The sequence below is a fragment of the Tachypleus tridentatus genome, chromosome 13 (assembly GCF_004210375.1).
Source record: "Tachypleus tridentatus isolate NWPU-2018 chromosome 13, ASM421037v1, whole genome shotgun sequence".
NCBI lineage: Eukaryota > Metazoa > Arthropoda > Merostomata > Xiphosura > Limulidae > Tachypleus > Tachypleus tridentatus.
The window spans coordinates 33159673-33179462 of record NC_134837.1 but is presented as its reverse complement, the minus strand read 5'-3'; the positions used below and the strand labels follow the sequence as shown (position 1 = coordinate 33179462).

Below are 19790 nucleotides of genomic sequence, written 5' to 3'. Positions count from 1 at the left end.
CGCAAGACGTAATATTTGACAATAACAAATACAAGAAAAGTATAAAAACATTTTGGTGATAAGTTTTGTTTGCCTTCGTTACAAAATATACTAATAAAACAACAACAAAAACTAATGACAAGTTTATTAGTATATCATTCAATGTGCAGTTACCCCCGTTGGTTTAGCAGTAAGATTCGGGGCTGAAAACGCTAAAAATCGGGTTACGATATCTTCGGTGTATTGTGCTTAACAAAAAATTTAGTTGATAATGGAAAGAGACGACTCACCACGATGTTAAAGCCTCTTAAAAGATATATACTTTTAATAAATCCGAAAACAGCTTGCTTTATATGCGTGACAAAACAAGTTTTGAATGAGGTATAAACTGGAGTATATTATATGAAATTAGCTCGAATTACTGATACACCAACCATTACATTTTACACGTACGTACAAGGTTAAGTACGTTATATTAAAATTCTTCAGTTTGTTAAACCCGATAATTTCTTAGTATCCGTGTTGAAACGGTGCATTTTGAGAAGGTACGCGCTGAATTGAGATTTGAGCTGGGAATTTATATATATTATATCAAATTGGCTTGAGGGATAGGTGCCATTACTAAGATTTTACATGTACAGGGTTGAGTACGTTATATTAAAACGACTTTGAATATACACGTCAGTAACTTTCGTTTCAGCCACACCCGATTAAAGTTGTAGTGAAATGACGTGTCCGAACTACATTTTGATATTCAGTTAGGTAGTGTGACGAACCTGGAAATTGATCGTTTTTGCCTATTGGTAAAGGTATGCAAAAGCCCTTTCAGACGCTATTTATTTATACACTCAAATCATCAAGATATGCTCAGATCGGGTATTTGGTATTTCTGTGGTGGGAATATCTTATTCTTAATGTCATTGGAAAACAAAGGAGCGTGGATCAGTTTGGGGCGCAAGACCATTTAGAAAGAGACCTGTAAAAAACATAGCCCTGTCGTGGTATGGGAAGTTCGGTGTTTATAACAGGACCACCCAGAAAGAGAAGTCGCATAATTAAAGCATCTGGAGAATGAAACGGGTAATCGTGTTATTTTTCATGTAAACATACCGATCGAGAGAACTGACTTTTCATCTACTTTTCTTTTTTGTCGTTTGCAATTGGACAGTTTAAATAGGCGCTGCGAAACTATAATATCAAAATATCGAAAGCATTGTATGGAGAAGTGCGTGTTTGTTTGTTTTTTTTTAAGTGGAAATTATGTTGCGAACCTGGGGCATTACTTCAGTATGCGCAGTTGTCAGAAAGAGCATCACTTGCCGTTACAACCCATACTGCAACAACATAGTGAGGTTAAAAAATCGTTTTACTGTATACTCAATCTCTGTAAAGTTGTTTGATTATACCAAGTCTATAAATGTTATTTCACCTGGATATGGTGTATAAATTATAATGTAAAGATTTTCTTTCATTTTAATAAATTACAAATACAACAATAACCCTGAGGTTTGTGATAAAAATCACGTAAATGTAGGTGTCCTTGTTGTTTTTATCATTCTTAATTTATCTAATTTCGACTCAAAATCAAAGGCGTGTAAAAATATTATTTCAATACTGTATATTATTTCCTATAAGATATTGCCCAAGAAGCTCGCCATCCAATATAAGAACTCACCTGCAGCGCTCCCATGTGGCTCAGCTGTAAGTCTGAGAACTTGTAACGCTAAGAATCAGGTTTCGATAACCACGGTCGGCATAGCACAGATAGCAAGCGGGGTAATTTTCGTAAATGTATTTCTTAACTCTACATCTATCCCCCCCACCTTTTTATATAATTGTATATTTGTTGTTGTTAACGGTTGCAGGTATATTATGAACCTTCTAAATCTTTCTTTATTAAAGTGGACATACTTCTCAATTGTTGCATACTATTATTTTTGGTATTTTGTGACAAATCCCACTTTACCGACTAAATAAAGCGCAAGTGCTTTTAAGTTGTTACATACTTTCTTATTTCAGTTATTTTGTGATAAATCCCACTATTAAAGTGGAAATGCTTCTCAACTGTTGCATACTTTATTTCATCTGGTTTATGACGGATTCTTCTTTACCTATTAGATGAAATTGTTCTGGCTGATGACAGATAAAAGTTGAATAATATGGACAAACATGTCTGTGAATGTTTGTCAGAAATTTTAGTCCTGTTGATTTCTAATGTTTCGCTGCGTTTCAGCATTCAGTCCGTAGCAAGAGTACCAAATTGAATGTCATGATATTACATGATACTGAATGTCATATATGTCACATTGTGATGATATTTTTAACATACAGGAGTCACTAACGACTTATTGAACACAACGGTAACAGGTCTTTCAATTACACCTTTAAAAACCTCTTTTTCTTCCTATCTTTTATAACTTACAAATTTTTTCAAAGTAGACAAAAAATATTACTGAAAATCCGAAGGTCAACCTGTATTATTAACTAAAATTATTCCGCACTGTATTTGATATCAAATACAGGTCTGTTGAACTAACGATTGTACAGCATTTTTGATGTGGAACTTAATTAACAACGTTTCATAACTTGCATAATAAAACTCATCAACTTAATGGACTTCGTGGATATTTTACAGACGTGTATGGAAATTTATATTTATTATTAGTATTAGTTGTCTACGTATATTTAACTATATTTTGGATTATATTTTCAGAAAAAATAAGTTTTTTAAAATAATACTTTATATTTGCAGTAGTCAACAATACATTCTCTTGGCTTCAGTTACTCCTATTAACTTGCCCCCGATGTAAGCTTTTCACACCAGAATATATCTTGAATTTTCTCTCCAATTTTTGTACCATATGTTAAATAAACATATATATTTTAAGATAACCATTTCATTGTTAGTTTCAAAGCAATTTGTATTTAATGAATTTTCTAAATTAACAACTAAATGGCTATATATTAATATGTTGAATTTTAAGTAATCTTAATTTATGCTATAATATGAAGTTCTGTGAGTGTAGGTGTGTTTTTGTGACTAACATATAAGTGTGTATTTTTTCAGTATTTTCGAATGTTTGTGCTTAAGTTTACAAAAGTGAAATACATTTAAAGAATATAAAAGTGCTTACATTCAATTCGTCCATGATACCGCTGCTACCAACTGACTTAATCATAAAATATTTTGTTTTAACTTTTCCTGAAATAATGTTTTAAGTGCATTTTTAGAAATTGGTAAGAAAATAATGAAAATGATTGTTTTTTGTAATTTAATTTATTAATATTTATTTATCATTCGTAGATGTTTACTTATCTCGTGTGTGTGTGTGTGTGTGTGTGACGAATTTTCTCAAAGCGATCGTTTACGTGAGAGTTAATATCTTTATTGTATGTCTTCTCCTTCTCTTGTTATTGTGTTTTTGATTAACTTAGTTGTGTTATGCTTCTGTTAGCAAACCTCAGTTGCGTTGGAAACGGTTTCTACTTGTTAGTACGGTGCAAGTGAGCTACTTGGGTCTAGAATGACCTGGCGATTAGAGCACTCAACACGCAATCTGTGGGTCGCGGATTAAGAGTTCCATCACTGAACGCGCTCTCTTTTTTAGCCGTTATGATATTAAGGTCCAGTATTCGTTGATAAGAGTACCCCAAGAGTTGGCAGTGGGCAGTGTTGACCAATTGGTTTCCCTCTAGCTATCGCCTCAAAATGAGAAATGGTAAGCGTAGTAAGCTTTGAGTAGCTTTGCGCGAAAATTTAACAAACAAAGGTGTTTTGGCTTGTAGTGAAATTATATTAATTATAAAACCAAGTAGCAAACAGTCTGCAATTTTCGGGACTACATATAGTAACTTTAAGTCAATCGTTCGCATTTTTTAAAGCTGTATGCTTTGTTAATTCCAGTTGCATATATCTATCGTGTATTTTCCAGATCCTTCTTTACCTTTGAATAAAATGGAAGTGTCTCTCAACTGTTGCATACTTTCTTAGTTCAGCTATTTTACGACAGAAACGTGTGTTACTGAAAGCAAGCTTGGAATAACGCATGTCTGTTACAGGATGTTATTGAAACAGCTAACATATATATGATACATATAATACACCTTCTTTCTATGCAGCGAGCAGCGGAGAGTTTCGTTTCGCGTGTGACCACTACCCAGTCTTCTAGTAAGTTCTAATTGGTGATTGGACTGAGCCTTGGCCTATAGAAGGAAAGACAGACACATACACTAAAAGCTACAGATTTTACCTCCATAGAGCACCTGCAGCCGTTAAGTTAAGAGCTCGAGCATCGTCCACACTGCAATGGTGAGTTCAGTTTGTACGGGTTTCTTAAAACGTTTTTCTTTCGTTTCAAATTCACGAATATGTCCACGCAAAAGCTTATCTTATCAAGTTTAATTGGTTTAAATAGTTGTTGTTCAGGATATCCATCCATATTTTTTAATTCTAGTATAATAAAACCTGTATATGTTTTGATATGTGATTCGAATGGTATCTCTCTCTCTCTCCTTTTTTTTTTTTTTTACTAAAACGTAACTAGGGATTGTATCTGGAACAATAAACCAAACTGACTGAGTTAGTTATTTTATAAATTATTAGAAAAGATGTGGGCGTTTTGGCTACTTTGTCAAAATATTGCTTTTTATATTAAAGTGGGGAGGCTTTTTGACAAATCTTCTGTTTATTTTTAGTAACAGTAGAGTCTTCCTCAGGTGGATCAACGGTAAATCTCACGGCTGATATATTAAAACTGGGTTTTCATATTCGTGGTGGGAACAACAGATAGTCCTTTGTGTAGGTTTTCACTTAAAAAACAAGCAAGCAGTACGAATAGTGTCACTTGGTTTCCTGGGTGCCTGCTATTTGCTTTATCTGAGAATATTTAGTACTAAACGTAACAAAAGTTAATCAGTTCAAAGGTGAAACTAAATCTTTGTTCAGAAATAAGCTGCTTTTTTATGCAGATCAACATATCTCATAACACTTTGTATTAGCAGTTTGGCACTTATCACTGTTCAGTATTATTACGTCATGCACAGTATGAACATGTACTTAATTATATAGAATAAGTCACGAGGCATGCTGGCGCTGTGCACAAAAACTAAAGCTCTTGGCCAGATTTTGACTTGATGTTTTTTAGAGCAAGATTCTTCCAAATCTGTCTTGTTTCTTAGACGTAGTTTCATAATCTTGTTGTATACTAAACTTTTATACCATTTCAGAATTCCTAAATGTAGTTTTACGTTTTTAAATGTGAAGAGCTTCTGTCAATATTTTTAAAATTACAAAATGTCATTTTCTGTTCATTCTGTTCCTGCGAGAGATGATATGGTTGGTGGTTTTGCATCATAGATAATGTTTTAAACATATACACTAAAAGGGTGGTGATCCACCGTATCGAGGCCCGGCATGTCCAAGCGCGTAAGGCGTGCGACTCGTAATCCGAGGGTCGCGGGTTCGCGCCCGCGTCGCGCTAAACATGCTCGCCCTCCCAGCCGTGGGGGCGTTATAATGTGGCGGTCAATCCCACTATTCGTTGGTAAAAGGGTAGCCCAAGAGTTGGCGGTGGGTGGTGATGACTAGCTGCCTTCCCTCTAGTCTTACACTGCTAAATTAGGGACGGCTAGCACAGATAGCCCTCGAGTAGCTTTGTGCGAAATTCCAAAACAAACAAACCATCGTATCGAATCGTGAAGTTGTCAGACAATTATATCGATTTATCGTTTGATAAAATACGAAATTTGACAGGCCTTTAGCAAACATTACAAGTGTTTTGTACAGAAAAAATCAGAATTTCCAATAAAATATTTTTGCTAAAAATTAATGGTTCAATAAAGTAAGATGAGAACTGAGGCTACAAGGTTACCTTGATTTCTTTTATCAAAACATTATGTGCAAAGTAACGTAAATTAACAGTTACAAAATAGACAAATACTAACTTTATTTTATTTCACTTGCCAGTTGTTATTTATTTAATCAAACCCGAGAATTTGAAAAAGCATGCTGAAGTGTGAAGTACTGAAATAAGACAGTTTTAATAATATATATAATAAATTATAGACAAGAATGTCAAACTTTGCAACGTTGGTAAAACTTTAGTTATATAAACATATCGACTGCTATATGAGACATGCACTCCTGATATACAGTTTTGTCTACCAATACATTCGTATATGGAAGCTTTATAACGTTATTTTCCTTTCATGTTCTAAATGATTTATAAATGAATAAAAGATTGCTGAAGTAACGTTATCGTTCATTTATTTCGAGTCAAGATAATTTATTTCTAATTTAAGCTATTTTCTACCCATACTGAAATGAGGAACATTAATAACACGGTATATTTTGTTACAGCTGAAGAACTGCTACGTGACAGTTAACGATACAATAGATATGTAGACGTATGTTAGGTTTCATAGTATTTGATAACACTGGGGAACACTTTTTCAGTAACTTTGAGTTGCATTGGATATTTTAACTGATTCTGAAGGAGTTTTAGGCGCTGATTTCAAATCTGAAATTAGTTTTTCTCTACAAGCTCTAGTTTGTATGCAATTTGAGGTTAATGAAATTGTACAAATGTGAACTTGCGTAAACCATGTATAAGCATTTTCACGTCCATTTTTTGAACAGCCACCTTGATAAGTTCCCTGACAACCTGGGGACTGTGAGTGACCAACAAGGAGAACGATTCCACCAAGACCTAAAGGTCGTGGAAGAACGCTACCAAGGGCGCTGGGACAAAAGTATGATGGCTGACTACTGCTGGAGCATTAAATGAGATTGTCCAGATGAAGTGTACAAACGCAAAAGTTACAAACGCAAATTCCTACCTGAATAAAATACACAAACAAATTGATAAGCTATTCCTATAATTTCCTATAATAACGAAAAATTAAAAAATAAATAAAAATGTCAAATTGCATAAAATCTGTAGCTTGCAGACAAAAACCGACTTCAGATTTGAAATCAACACACTCAAATTGACTATAGAAAGGTCTTTTTTTAAATGCAACAAAATGAGTGTTCCCCAGTGTAATCAATATATTCTAATAAGTCAAAATAACTGTAAGGGAGGTTTATCAACTGTCTTGTAAAGTTGGAAATTTGTAGTCTGATGGGAGTTGGCTCGAATAACCTGAGGTATTTTCAAGCCATCTAAGCTACCATAAATCAAATTGTAGTCTGATGGGATTTGGCTGGAATAACCTCAGGTATTTTCAAGCAATCTGAGATACCACAAATCAAATTGAAAGTCTGATGGGATTTGGCACGAATAACCTGAGGTATTTTCAAGCCATCTAAGCTACCACAAATCAAATTATAGTCTGATAGGATTTGGCTCGAATAACCTTAGGTATTTTCAAGCCATCTAAGCTACCACAAATCAAATTGTAGTCTGATGGGATTTGACTATAATAATCTGTGGTATTCTCAAGCCATCTAAGCTACCACAAATCAAATTGTAGTCTGATGGGATTTGACTATAATAATCTGTGGTATTCTCAAGCCTACTAAGCTACCTCAAATCAAATTATAGCCTGATGGGATTCAGCTCTAATAACCTGAGGTATTCTGAAGCCAACTGAGCTACTACATATATGATAAAGCTCTTCAGTTTTCACTTTGTGATTACTTAGGATAAATTGAGAAGATTTGTGAGCTAAACAAAAGGAATGTTAATGACAATCATCCATCACGGCTTTTTTCTTGTCAGCTAAGAGGTACACTATATATACATATAGATAGAAACTTCCAGTAAGTTAAAACTACTTATAGATAAATATATTTTCAGTTTTTACAAGCAGACTGACGTATTTCTATTAAAAGTTTTCCCAATCTTATATAGAAGTGAAACCTGGGATTTGTAAGTGTTAACATTCACGATGTTGGTAGTTTAAGAAATGGGTTCCAAAACCTTTTCACCACAAGGTCCCCCCAGTACATTCTGTATCCTGACTGAAGCTCCCACTACTGAACATCATTGTATATTTGCTACAACCTCTGACATTTTCCTGTGGTCCCTATTTTATAATTCCTTGACTAAGACATCTGCCCTTTTAAGAATAGGGTTCAAGTCCCACCAAATCTGAGTTGTCACTTCAGAAAAATTAATTTCAGAAGTTATACGTATACATTTAACAGAACAGATTAAGACTAAGGAAACTTGCACTTGTATGTAAAACATTCTGTGTGTATCGATATATTTCTTACATACAAATATATAAGTTAAGGAAGAGCATGAGCACTGGTTCGTTTGATGTTTTATTAGGGTAATATCGATGTATATGTGTGTGTATAAGGGATTATTGCATACGTGTTTGCATTGGTCGCGACATCTATTTTAACTTGTTGCGTGTCTAAAAGTATAAGAGTGAACGTGCTCAACGCAGTACAAGTAAGTAACTTGAAAAGTTGAAGCACGTGTAACTACGCTGAGAATAAATTAAGAGGGAGTGAAAACAAGTGGAACTGCCTTTCATGTTATAGGTCCATAGGCTAGAAAGGGCAAAACGTAATATTGATTAAGTCTCAGTGTGAACGTTGATTAAGTCAGAGTATGTAGGAAATACACTCGTACGTTTTTTCTTGCGTTTTATTTCATGGAACCAGTTGATCTTAATATATTACTCATAGTTAAGTCGATTTTATGTTCCGTGAAATGTGTGTTTAGGTGTCATTCCCCCCATCCCAAAGTATGTAGAGTGCGACGTGTAATAGAAGGTGTTTATTTTATTTTTTGCACCAAATTATATAAGGTGAAGATATGAGGAGTAAGTTTTAAATCCGTGTGGTTTAGAAGTGTTAACTACAGAGGGGTCGGCGGGTGTAGAATTTTTCAAAAATCTGGTTTTTATGTGTGTTTTATGGGACGGGGAATGCGTATCTTCCCATCTCATAAAACACACACGAAAATGTGTAATATAATCTTCAGGATTTTGTTTTACTTTATACAATCAGTACGATACCACTGGCCGTTCAGTTAGAGCGGAAATGACGTGCACTGTTTTACTCTGTGTTGTATTTGTTGATGTATCGTATGGACTTTAACATCGATTCCTTGAGATCTTATAGAGCATCACGTAGAATGATCCTACATGTACGAACTGATAAATAACTGTAATGTTACCACGGACACTAAAATGAACTTTGTGTGTGTGTATACACACATACATACATACATAACACACACACACACGTCAGCGCTTCTTTCACTTTAGTAACCTGAAGATTACTTTGAATTTAAATTTTTCTTTGACCTCCAATCCTAGCAGGTGTTTCTAATTAAAAAACTTCAATACACATGAAAAGCTGTATTCCAAAATTAAATGTATTAATACATATAATTTTATTTCACGCAAAGCTTTTTTTTTTTATTTTGTGAGTATGTTTTTTAAAACAATTTTCGCGAAATTTCGGACGTGACTCGCGAAGCCCAGTTTGAGAAACCCTTGTATTAAATGTATAATAATTTAAATATTTTTGTAATTTTTATTACGTTATGTAATTTATTCAGAGCTGACAGTCAAACAATACAGCATAGGAAATCGATGTAATAGCATCATTTTTATATATTTGTTACTGTGTTTGTGTATCACAGTTTGTGTAGCTCCTTAGATCTGTACTTTTTTCTTTTTTACCAACAAAACGGGCGATGTGGGGAGGGAAATGTCCAATAGGTAGAGCCCATTATAGTGAAACTGTTCTTGAAACAAACCTTGATATCTTGGGAGTCGGACGATGTATTCCAACACACCTGTATCTAATACAATATATATATATTTGTGTCTGTGACGCTTTTTATGAGGGAAGGTCGTTTATTTTATATGGTGAAAATAATTCGATATCCATTATGCATTAGTTTATTTCTTCACTTATACATCTGTAGGCCCGGCATGGCCTAGCGGGTAAGGCGTGCGACTCGTAATCCGAGGGTCGCGGGTTCGCGCCCGCGTCGCGCTAAACATGCTCGCCCTCCCAGCCGTGGGGGTGTATAATGTGACGGTCAATCCCACTATTCGTTGGTAAAAGAGTAACCCAAGAGTTGGCGGTGGGTGGTGATGACTAGCTGCCTTCCCTCTAGTCTTACACTGCTAAATTAGGGACGGCTAGCACAGATAGCCCTTGAGTAGCTTTGTGCGAAATTCCAAAACAAACAAACAAACAATATACATCTGTAAACTTTAATCGTTTGTACATTGTTGTAACTTATTGGCCTAAGTAACTTTACAAATGACGCTCAAATGGATACATCGCTACCTTTATGTATAATGTTCAATTTCAAGATGAATCATTCGAGTAACAATGTATACCAAAATATTTCACTGAACTAAACTGATACTGTACCGAATCAATACTTATTCGCTCTCTCAGTGATCGCTAAAACCGAAACATTCCAGTGATTATTGTATTTATAATCTATTCTCGTCTTTTTATTTTCTGGATTTACCAGAGTTTGCTATACGTTAGATTTAGAATTTTTCAAGCGACATTCAGCTAACATCCGAATTAAAACACTGAAGATATAGCTTAAATGTTCTTTTGAGCAAGCTGGAACGTTTTTTGTTTTATTTTAACTTGACGTGTTTTAAAAGTTCTAACTATAGTACGATATATTTTTCACAAAAGTATTCGCGTTTAAAATTCTCTATTGGCAAAATGTAGGCGTTATAAATTTTCATTCTCTAGTGCTGTTATAATCAAAACAAGTTTTGTCCAACGGTCTACGGTGTTTTACGTATAACACGTGCGTATATAAATTAATGTACTTAAATAAAACTGTTTGCAATGTTTTGTTCAGACGCAAGATAATGTTACAATGAGATTGGCCAGTAAAAAAACAAAAAACTATATATAATGCTTTAAATAAGAAATATAATAACTGTTTTTCTCTACCAGATGGCGCTTCTGAAATATTATTCGTAGTATAATTTGTTACCCGTACAGAGTTCAGGAGGCTTATACTAAATATGGTTGAGACGTCTTTTAATTTTGATCATTAGAAGGAGACAATGAAAAAATTAAAATTGAGTAAGACTGAGACTGTATACTTGATGTTTACATGTTGAATTTCGTGTGTATTTGTGAAAATAGTTTTGATAAATGACATTAAAATACAGCCTGCTAAAACCTACCACCTTCGACAGGTGGAACAAGTTTTTTGAAGTGTTTTACTATCATGAATAATGTGAACATGAAAAATAGACTTCAGTGAATCGTTTATACCAGTTTCCTGAGGTTATGATTATCAAAAAGATTAAAGAGAACAGAAAACCAATTTTATATAAATGTTTCATATTTCTTTGCAAGGAAACTGTGATTGATATAGACATTTTCAAACTGAAATTTTGCAACGACTGAGTTTAATTGTTCTTTGTCTCATACCCCTCAGTAGATCAGTACTAAGTCTGAGAGGGATAATCACAAAAAGCCCTTGTGTAGCTTTGTGCTCATCTTCTCATTACTTGAATGATAAAGTTGGTCTGCTGATTGCATTTCTGGACTGTGTAATCCAAGGTTTGTGTTATACTGCCACAAAATTGTTTCATGCACCTTGAAGACGTGATGCACTTCAGTAGTGACAGTCAGATCCTACTGTTTAATCAGACATGAGTTACTGGTGATTGGCCATTTTCCCTCTGGTCTGTTAGTTCAAAACTAGGGATGGTTTTGTGGGACAAGCATGATAAAGTTAATCACCTTTAAAATATGTAGATACAAATACAATGGAGTAGTGTTGAATTGAACGAAGTTTAGTTTGACCGTAGAATGAAAACTTTGTGTGTGACTAAAAAAAATAAGGAAACTGTATCTGTAAGAAATTCTGAATGAAATCAAAGAACGTGTATTGATATATTATTAGAGACTGTGTTGTTAATAGATAACTTTGCCTTTTTTTATTGTTAGAGGTAGTTTGGTATGACGTAATGATAATTTATAATGCCTAGATGTTTTTTCAGAGTCTCGATATAATGTGACATCTTGAATTATGATGAGGTTTGGAGGGGAAATATTATATAAAAACACAGTCAATCAGTGAGTGAATAATCCATTTAGACAGTGAGTTAGTCACAGAGTTAGTTAATGAATTAGAGATTTAGTGAATAAGACAGTCATCAGTGAGAGATTAGTTAGTTAAAGAAATTGTTTTCTTGTCAGTTGATCAAGTTAGCCAATTTTGAGGTATGTTGCATAGATGAAAAGAAATGTAATAAGTCACTTAACTTTTACTTGTGTAAGCACTATCAACATGCACAGTCTGTAGAACTTGTTGTAATTTGTATATGAAAGAAATAAAACACTTTTGTTATCATTAAATACACTTGACTTTATATTATTTTATCAGACTAATTAAAAATAACTTCACAATGATAGAAATCTTTATAATATCGTTAATACCATATCTTTTAGATTTAGTGATGCTGACTCTTTAAATGTATTACAAGGCTCTTCAGGTCAATTGGGACATGATAAAGTATTGTTTGAACCATTATGTATATCACCAAATTACTTAACTGTTTCAGTGTGAAGTACATCAGGTGAACTGAATTTTTTGATAAATTTTATTTAAGTTACTACATGTCAGAATTACAGTAACTTTTTTTTCATATTATTTCATATTGTTTATTATTATTAATTAATTTTTTCTTAAATCACTCTGACAAGTCAAGAAGTTAACTTCTTGAATCCAGCAGTTTGCAGGGGACCACAGTATTAATGTAGAAAACTACAATATGTAATATATAATAATCATAAGAATCTGTTGAAAGTCAGTAAGGGTGTATAATGTATATAAACCACACAATATAAATTAGATATTTTACAAAATTAGGAGACTACTAGCTATGATCTGCACTTAATTATATTTTCAAACAGTGAAGGATAGTGAAAGTGACTCTATGTGTAGTCAGTTTTCTTGATTAATCATTAACTGTTGTGTTTTGAGGTGTGGAAAGTTGAACATATACTTTTATTTTGGTGATGAGACTAGTCTTACATGAATGTCATGACATTCTTGGAAGACCTGGCAAACCATGTGGTTGAATATATTTCCAAATAAAGCTTGTGCCTCAGTTATAATTACCTCCTTCACTGAAGATGGATGGAGGTTATATTTCACCTTTGTGTGTGTGTTTGTCAGAAGGATTTCTCAAATGTCTGGACAGATTTGGGTGAAAGTTGTGCATATTTGGACTGTGATCCAAATTAGAGTGATTAGTTTTTGAAGGGTCAAGGTTACAGCAAGATCATGAAAATTAAAATACCTGTCTTACAACACGGGGACTGATTTTTCACACAATTTTTACAATACAAGTCAGTCAAAAATTATTGGATTTTGATGAAACCTGATAAAACATATAGAATACTATTACTCATTGTTCTGCCCAAAATGATTTGTCTCTGTTGAAAATGACGGACATGTAGACTCATTTTTATAGTTTTGGAAAGCCAAACATTATCAGTGCTGCATGACAAAGACTTGTGCTCTACTGAGTTCCCCTATATTTTATCTTGTGTTAATTGAGAAATACCACTTGTTTTGTGCTAAGCATAATTGTCCTTGTGGTCCATACAATTTTTTCCTTAGTTTTCATTATTGTAAAAAGGAAATAATCTGTGACCACACTTAAACAATTAGGATTTTTTGCACAATTGTTTATTTTGTCATTTATAAATATTTTCTTTATTTCAAGTTGAAAACGTTATGTTCAGTCAATTTCTTTATGGCCTAGTTTGATATTTTCAAACTTTGTGAACATTTAAAAAATCTTGTGCTGTTGTGATAAGTAATTAGCTGTGAGCCAAGTATACTTTCGAATACTATAACTGCACACTGATATATAGTGATTGTGATAGACTGCTGTGAACAACACTATAATTGTAAGTATAAAATAAAAGTTGCATAAGCATTTAGGTTTCTTCAAAATGTTTGGTAAGATTTTATCTATATTTAAAACAATACTTCTGCTCAATACATTAATTAATCCTTGAAATTTGCTGAAAGAATTATATAAATGTGTGTGTGTATGAACTATCTGACTATAGTAAATCTCTGAAAGTCACATTTACAAGATGTATTGTGCTTGCTATTTATTTTATTAAGAATTTATGACATTATATTTATTGTATCCAAACATTTAACCTGTACAAAGACAGATAACATTTCTTTTTTCTACCAGACCACCCTTTAGTTCTTGCTTTTCAAGGAAATCTGAAGTGCCATAAATGTTCATAGGTGTTCACATTAACCATTAGAAAGTTTGAATTAAAAAAAAATATGTATACATACTACAGATTTCAAACCGACAATTTTACTTAATAGTAATATCTTCCTATCTTTGTGTTTTTGTAACATTCTTGCATTGTTTACATGATATTATACTTCCACAATAAGAACACGTAAAGAAACAATAACTGTACTGCTTTTTAGTGGTTAATTTTTCTTAATTTTTAATAAATATTAATTTGCTACTTTTAATAAAGTGTAAGAGCATCTAGGAAGAACTTTGGCAATGCCAGGGATTTGTCCACATTTTTTCTGTGTTTGTAGTAACAGTAGTATTGCTTCAGCCTTTCTTCTAATAATTCCACTAGACTCACTATTATATCTGGATATTTTTACATGGAAACTTTTTTTTTTATTATTTACAAGTACCACTAAAAGTGTTACAGTAATTTTATCTGTGATTAAAAATATTATTTGCTTTTCATTAATTAAATATTATTTAGTAAAACTACTTTATGAATATATTACTTTTATTTTGATCTTGATCAAAACTTGAACATTTAAGCATTCTGATTTTGATACCCAGAAAGAACGAAATGGCAAATTACTAAACATTTTTTACCACTTAAGCTTATTTGTAGTAATTTGTAACAGGTATCATACATTTTAATAATATATTATTTTAAAATTAATTAAAAAATAAGATTCAAAAAGTTGAACTCTCCTCTCAGGGTAAGGTATCAACACACATGCACTTTCATAACTACTATCATTTCCTTTTTTCAGTATTTTCACATTGCAGTAGACCCTTCAGTCAACAGTTTTTACTTGAACATTGAAGAGCAAATTAACTATTAAACTTATTGAAACCATGTTCATAATATATATTAATATTTGTGCTATAGTTGTGGAATCCACCTTGTTACAGCCTGACATGGCCAAATGCTTAGAGTGCTTGACTTGTAATCTGAAGGTTGTGGGTTCGAATCCCCATCACACCAAACGTGCTTGCCCTTTTGGTCAAGGATGCATAATAATATGATGGTCAGTCCCACTATTTGTTAATAAAAGAGTAGCTCATGAGTTGGTGGTGGATGGTGATGATTAGCTGCTTTCCATCTAGTCTCACACTGCTAAATTAGGGATGGCTAGCACAGATGATCCTCATGTGGCTTTGCCTGAAATTCAAAACAAAACACCTCACTACCTAGTTCAAATAATATCTTTTGCCCTTTGTTTTCTGTGTTTCACTTTTTCAATAGCAATAAAAAATTTAAAAATATTGACTACTTATCTATTTTAATGTAAACAGATATTATTCTGTTTTTAGTTACATAAAAGTGTTTGTATCTGTTTAAACACAAAGTAGTAGTCCATTGTTTGGAACAGCTGTGGAAACACCTCAGGCTCAGTCAATATTTCACTTCTGTATTTAGAATTAGAGCACTTTCATTGGATGTTTTTAACTTAATTGGTAGTCACTGTCATATTTCTATATCTGAATGCTATTGATCATAAGTAGAAACTAGGATTAACTAGCAGTAGACTTTTCTCTCTGTTAAACTAGTTTGCTGCATAGCATATCACATCATTATATATGTATGTGCATATTAATTGAAGTAGGAATACACACAATGAACTAATATAGCTAATTAGGCCATGAAAGTAATTTTCATTCATGAATATTCAAATGTAATTTTTCCTAACTTGAAAGCAAATTTCACCTATAACTGTCTTGAACTCCTTTGATAATTTATTTAAACATCAATAAAAACTACACAAAAGAGCAAATATTTAGTATGTATTATCTGGAAAATTACATTTACACACTGTCTTAAAAATTGATATACAATTTTGTTATTATTTTACTAAAGTGTTTGATAATACACAACTGTCTTGGCTTACCTTCCATGTGCTTCAAGCCCTGAGGGACAGTACTCTTACTGTCATAGACATCAAACCAGTTGCCACTTGTATACGTACCAGTTCTACTTCCAACAGTGGAAAGCACTGATAATCTGTACTTGGTCAAAATCTCCACAAAAGGTAAGAGTACTGTCTTGGCTTACCTTCCATGTGCTTCAAGCCCTGAGGGACAGTTTACCTCAGGTTATAAGTACTTTCCACTCAAAATCTCCACAAAAGGTAAGAGTACTGTCCCTCAGGGCTTGAAGCACATGGAAGGTAAGCCAAGACAGTACTCTTACCTTTTGTGGAGATTTTGACCAAGTACAAATTATCAGTACTTTCCAGTGTTGGAAGTAGAACTGGCACATATACAAGTGGCAACTGGTTTGAATGTACTCAATTTTCTTTAATATGATCAAGCTGTGAAAACATTTGTATATAATTGTTTATTAGACTACACACTAGGAGATTAACCTTGTGTAATGTAGCCAGTAGAAATAAGCAGTATACTGTCTATGTATTGGACATGGAGTTCAGGACAGGCACTATTGTGATTAGTAATAATCAAGCAGTAAGGAATGAATGGAAGTCTGGTTGAACTCAAGAATCTACTGGTATTCCCACTGATCTTTTAGATGCACTTTCCTGAATTATTCACAAAATTATTTGTGGGTCTATAATTTAATCTGTAAACATCACCTATATCTGAACAGTTCAAAAACATGTTTGAGGGTTATGGTCGGTGAGACCTGCCTGAGTCCACAGTTGATTGTGTGTGTGTGTATCTTGTTTGGACTATTTTTTGTGGTTGTCAAAATTGACAGCAGTGTTTCTGCAACACCTGTAGTGTTCAAGAGTTTGTGCCTACCACTGATTGACAAGTTCATATCTAGAAAGCCAGAGGCAAAAAAAATAATCAATACAATATCCTAAATATAAAAGTTGTGGTGGTGTCTTATTTTGAATATAGGCCATATCTGATCAACCAGTCATTAATGTGCTATTGTATCAGTTTATATACAATCTTTCGCAGGATAATCTAACCAGAATTTGGCCTAATACAAAGAACACTGTGTTCATATTACTAAGATTGTGTTGAGATACTTTAATAAAGACACAATAGGACACTTCAAAGTTTTAATCTATGTCCCATAGAATAACTCTTGGACATCCTTGAACGTAGCATATATTAATGTTTATCACTAAACATTACAGGATTTTTCTTTTTCTGCGACTGAGAAATTGGACAGGATCTCGCATAACATAATCTGCCCAGAAACTGTCTTAATCACATGTCGTTCCAAAAAATTTCAAAGATTCAGTAAGTTAACAGCTTGTATTAAAAATGTATTTAAATTTCTTCTCAGCAGCTGATACGCTTAATTAATTGTTAAATTCAGTGCCAATTCTTATTGTTAGGTTTCCAAAAGAACATTTGCTTATGTTGTATATAGTCTCATAGCAGTCACATAGCCTACTGAAACACTTTCTTTTTTTCAGAAAAACATGTAAAAAAAAGCAACATTTTGTCCCCTTCATTGAATTAAATAAGCTTTAATGTTTAACCCCTCAGACACACCTGTAGCTATTTCATGTTTCTCTTCTTTGAGATTTAGATCTATATGAACCTGGAAGGGTTAGGACCTCTTCTCCCTATAAATCCAAATTTTCCTATGTTACTGGTAGATAAATCCAAACTATTCTGTGTTATAGGTAGGTAAATTCCAGTGTTTTTGTGTTAATAAATCCACAACTTTCCTATGTTAAAAATAGATAAATCAAAACTCTTCTGTGTTATGAGTAGATAAATTCAAACCTTCCTGTGTTATAGGTAAATAAATCCAAACCTTCCTGTGATACAGGTAGATAAATCCAAACTGTTATGTTATAGGTAGATAAATCTAAACTCTTCTGTGTTACAGGTAGATAAATCCAAACCTTTATATGTTACAGCTAGACAAATCTAAACTCTTCCGTGTTACAGGTAGACAAATCTAAACTCTTCAGTGTTACAGGTAGACAAATCTAAACTCTTCTGTGTTACAGGTAGACAAATCTAAACTCTTCTGTGTTACAGGTAGACAAATCTAAACTCTTCTGTGTTACAGGTAGACAAATCTAAACTCTTCTGTGTTACAGGTAGACAAATCCAAACTTTCTTGTGTTACAGGTAGATAAATCCAAACTTTCTTGTGTTACAGGTAGATAAATCCAAACTTTCCTATTTTATAGGTAGATAAATCCCAGTGTTTCTGTGTTACAAATAGGTAAATCCACAACTTTCTTATGTTAAAAATAGATAAATGAAGACACTTCTGTGTAACAGGTAGACAAATTCAAACCTTCCTACATTATAGGTGGATAAATTCCAGTGTTTCTGTGTTACAAATAGATAAATTCACAACTTATGTTAAAAATAGATAAATCCAAACTCTCCTATGTTTCAGGTAGATAAGTTGTAACATACCAGGTTGGTGTACAGGATCTGTTTCTGTAGACTAAAAGTAACAGGTAATGGTCAACTACTGAAGTTGTTACCTGTGATCAACTATATATTGGTGTTTGAGCAACAGTTCTTCATATTGGGGAAGGCTTCATTTGGTGATGTATCTGCATTTTTGAGCAAGTAATCTTTACATGGTTATTCTAACAAAGTCAAAAAATGAAGTTAATGAGAGTCAGTATGTATGTGATTTCATTCAAGCATTAATTTACATGTTTTGACAAGACTACAATTTTTTCCTACTAAGTGTATCATGTACAAATATAATTAGGGTGCAGGGTGTGGTGATTAAATATTAGATCATTTTAGACTAACAGGTGTTTTTTTCTTATTTCTTTCTTAACTGTCCCTTAGTGGAACAGCACTAAGTCTCTAGATTAACAGTGCTAAAATTATAGGTTTGATTCCCTTAAGTGGATACAGTAGATAGGACAATGTGGATTTGTTATAAGAAAAACTCATTTTCTTACAAGTTGAAGACCTTCAATTACTTGTTTCACTAAATACCTAAACGGCTGATGAAAACCTTTTAACATAACACATAAGGTTATGTTTAGGGACAACAAGGGACCCACTGGTCTATCTAGGTTGTTCCATCTATAAATTAAACTCAGACTATAAAATAAACTTAAAAGCTATCCCTTGTATTTCATATAGGTATCAAGCTTTCTCTTCTCACTTAAATTTACTGCCTCCACAACATCCGAAGACAAACTGGTACAAATACCAACCCACACCTTCAGAAAAATTAAACACTCTTAGTTGAAGATAACTCTCATCTTGCCAAAATGTATATTTGTGTCCTCTAGTCCTACCATTCTCACGATTAAGAAAGATGATTCATCAATACTATCAATTCTCTTAATATTTTATACACCTCAACCAGATCTCAATGTAAAGTGTCATTGACACTACAGAGTTAGTAGTAGTAGCTTTAAAAGTATCGAAATTACTGACAAACACTGGGGTGGTGTTATGTGTTTCCGAGTTAGCGAGTGGAGTTGGAACTCTGCTATACAACAAAATATTCAACCCACCACCCTCACTTTAATCTGTAGTTGTGTTACAAGTTAGTATTTAATCCCTTGTTATGGAAGGTAGGTCCTTCATTATAATTAACAGTAGAAATGAGAATTCAGACCTACCCTTTTGCTATTTTTATGACTTTC

At 33.2% G+C, this 19790-nt stretch overlaps 1 protein-coding gene across 6 annotated transcripts in view; it reads left to right on the top strand.

The window, feature by feature from the left end:
- Positions 1-19790, top strand: part of LOC143240537 (transient receptor potential cation channel trpm-like) — a 128514-nt gene that overhangs the window by 5094 nt on the left and 103630 nt on the right. For 2 of the 6 annotated variants that reach the window (XM_076483131.1, XM_076483130.1), the window contains exon 2: positions 4099-4288. The exons of 3 other annotated variants lie outside the window; for them this stretch is intronic. In XM_076483131.1, the coding sequence (XP_076339246.1) occupies positions 4286-4288 (3 nt within the window). In that variant the 5' untranslated portion in view covers positions 4099-4285. Of the gene's footprint in view, positions 1-4098; positions 4289-19790 lie in introns of those variants that run through there. One more of the 6 variants, XM_076483129.1, reaches the window with a different exon arrangement.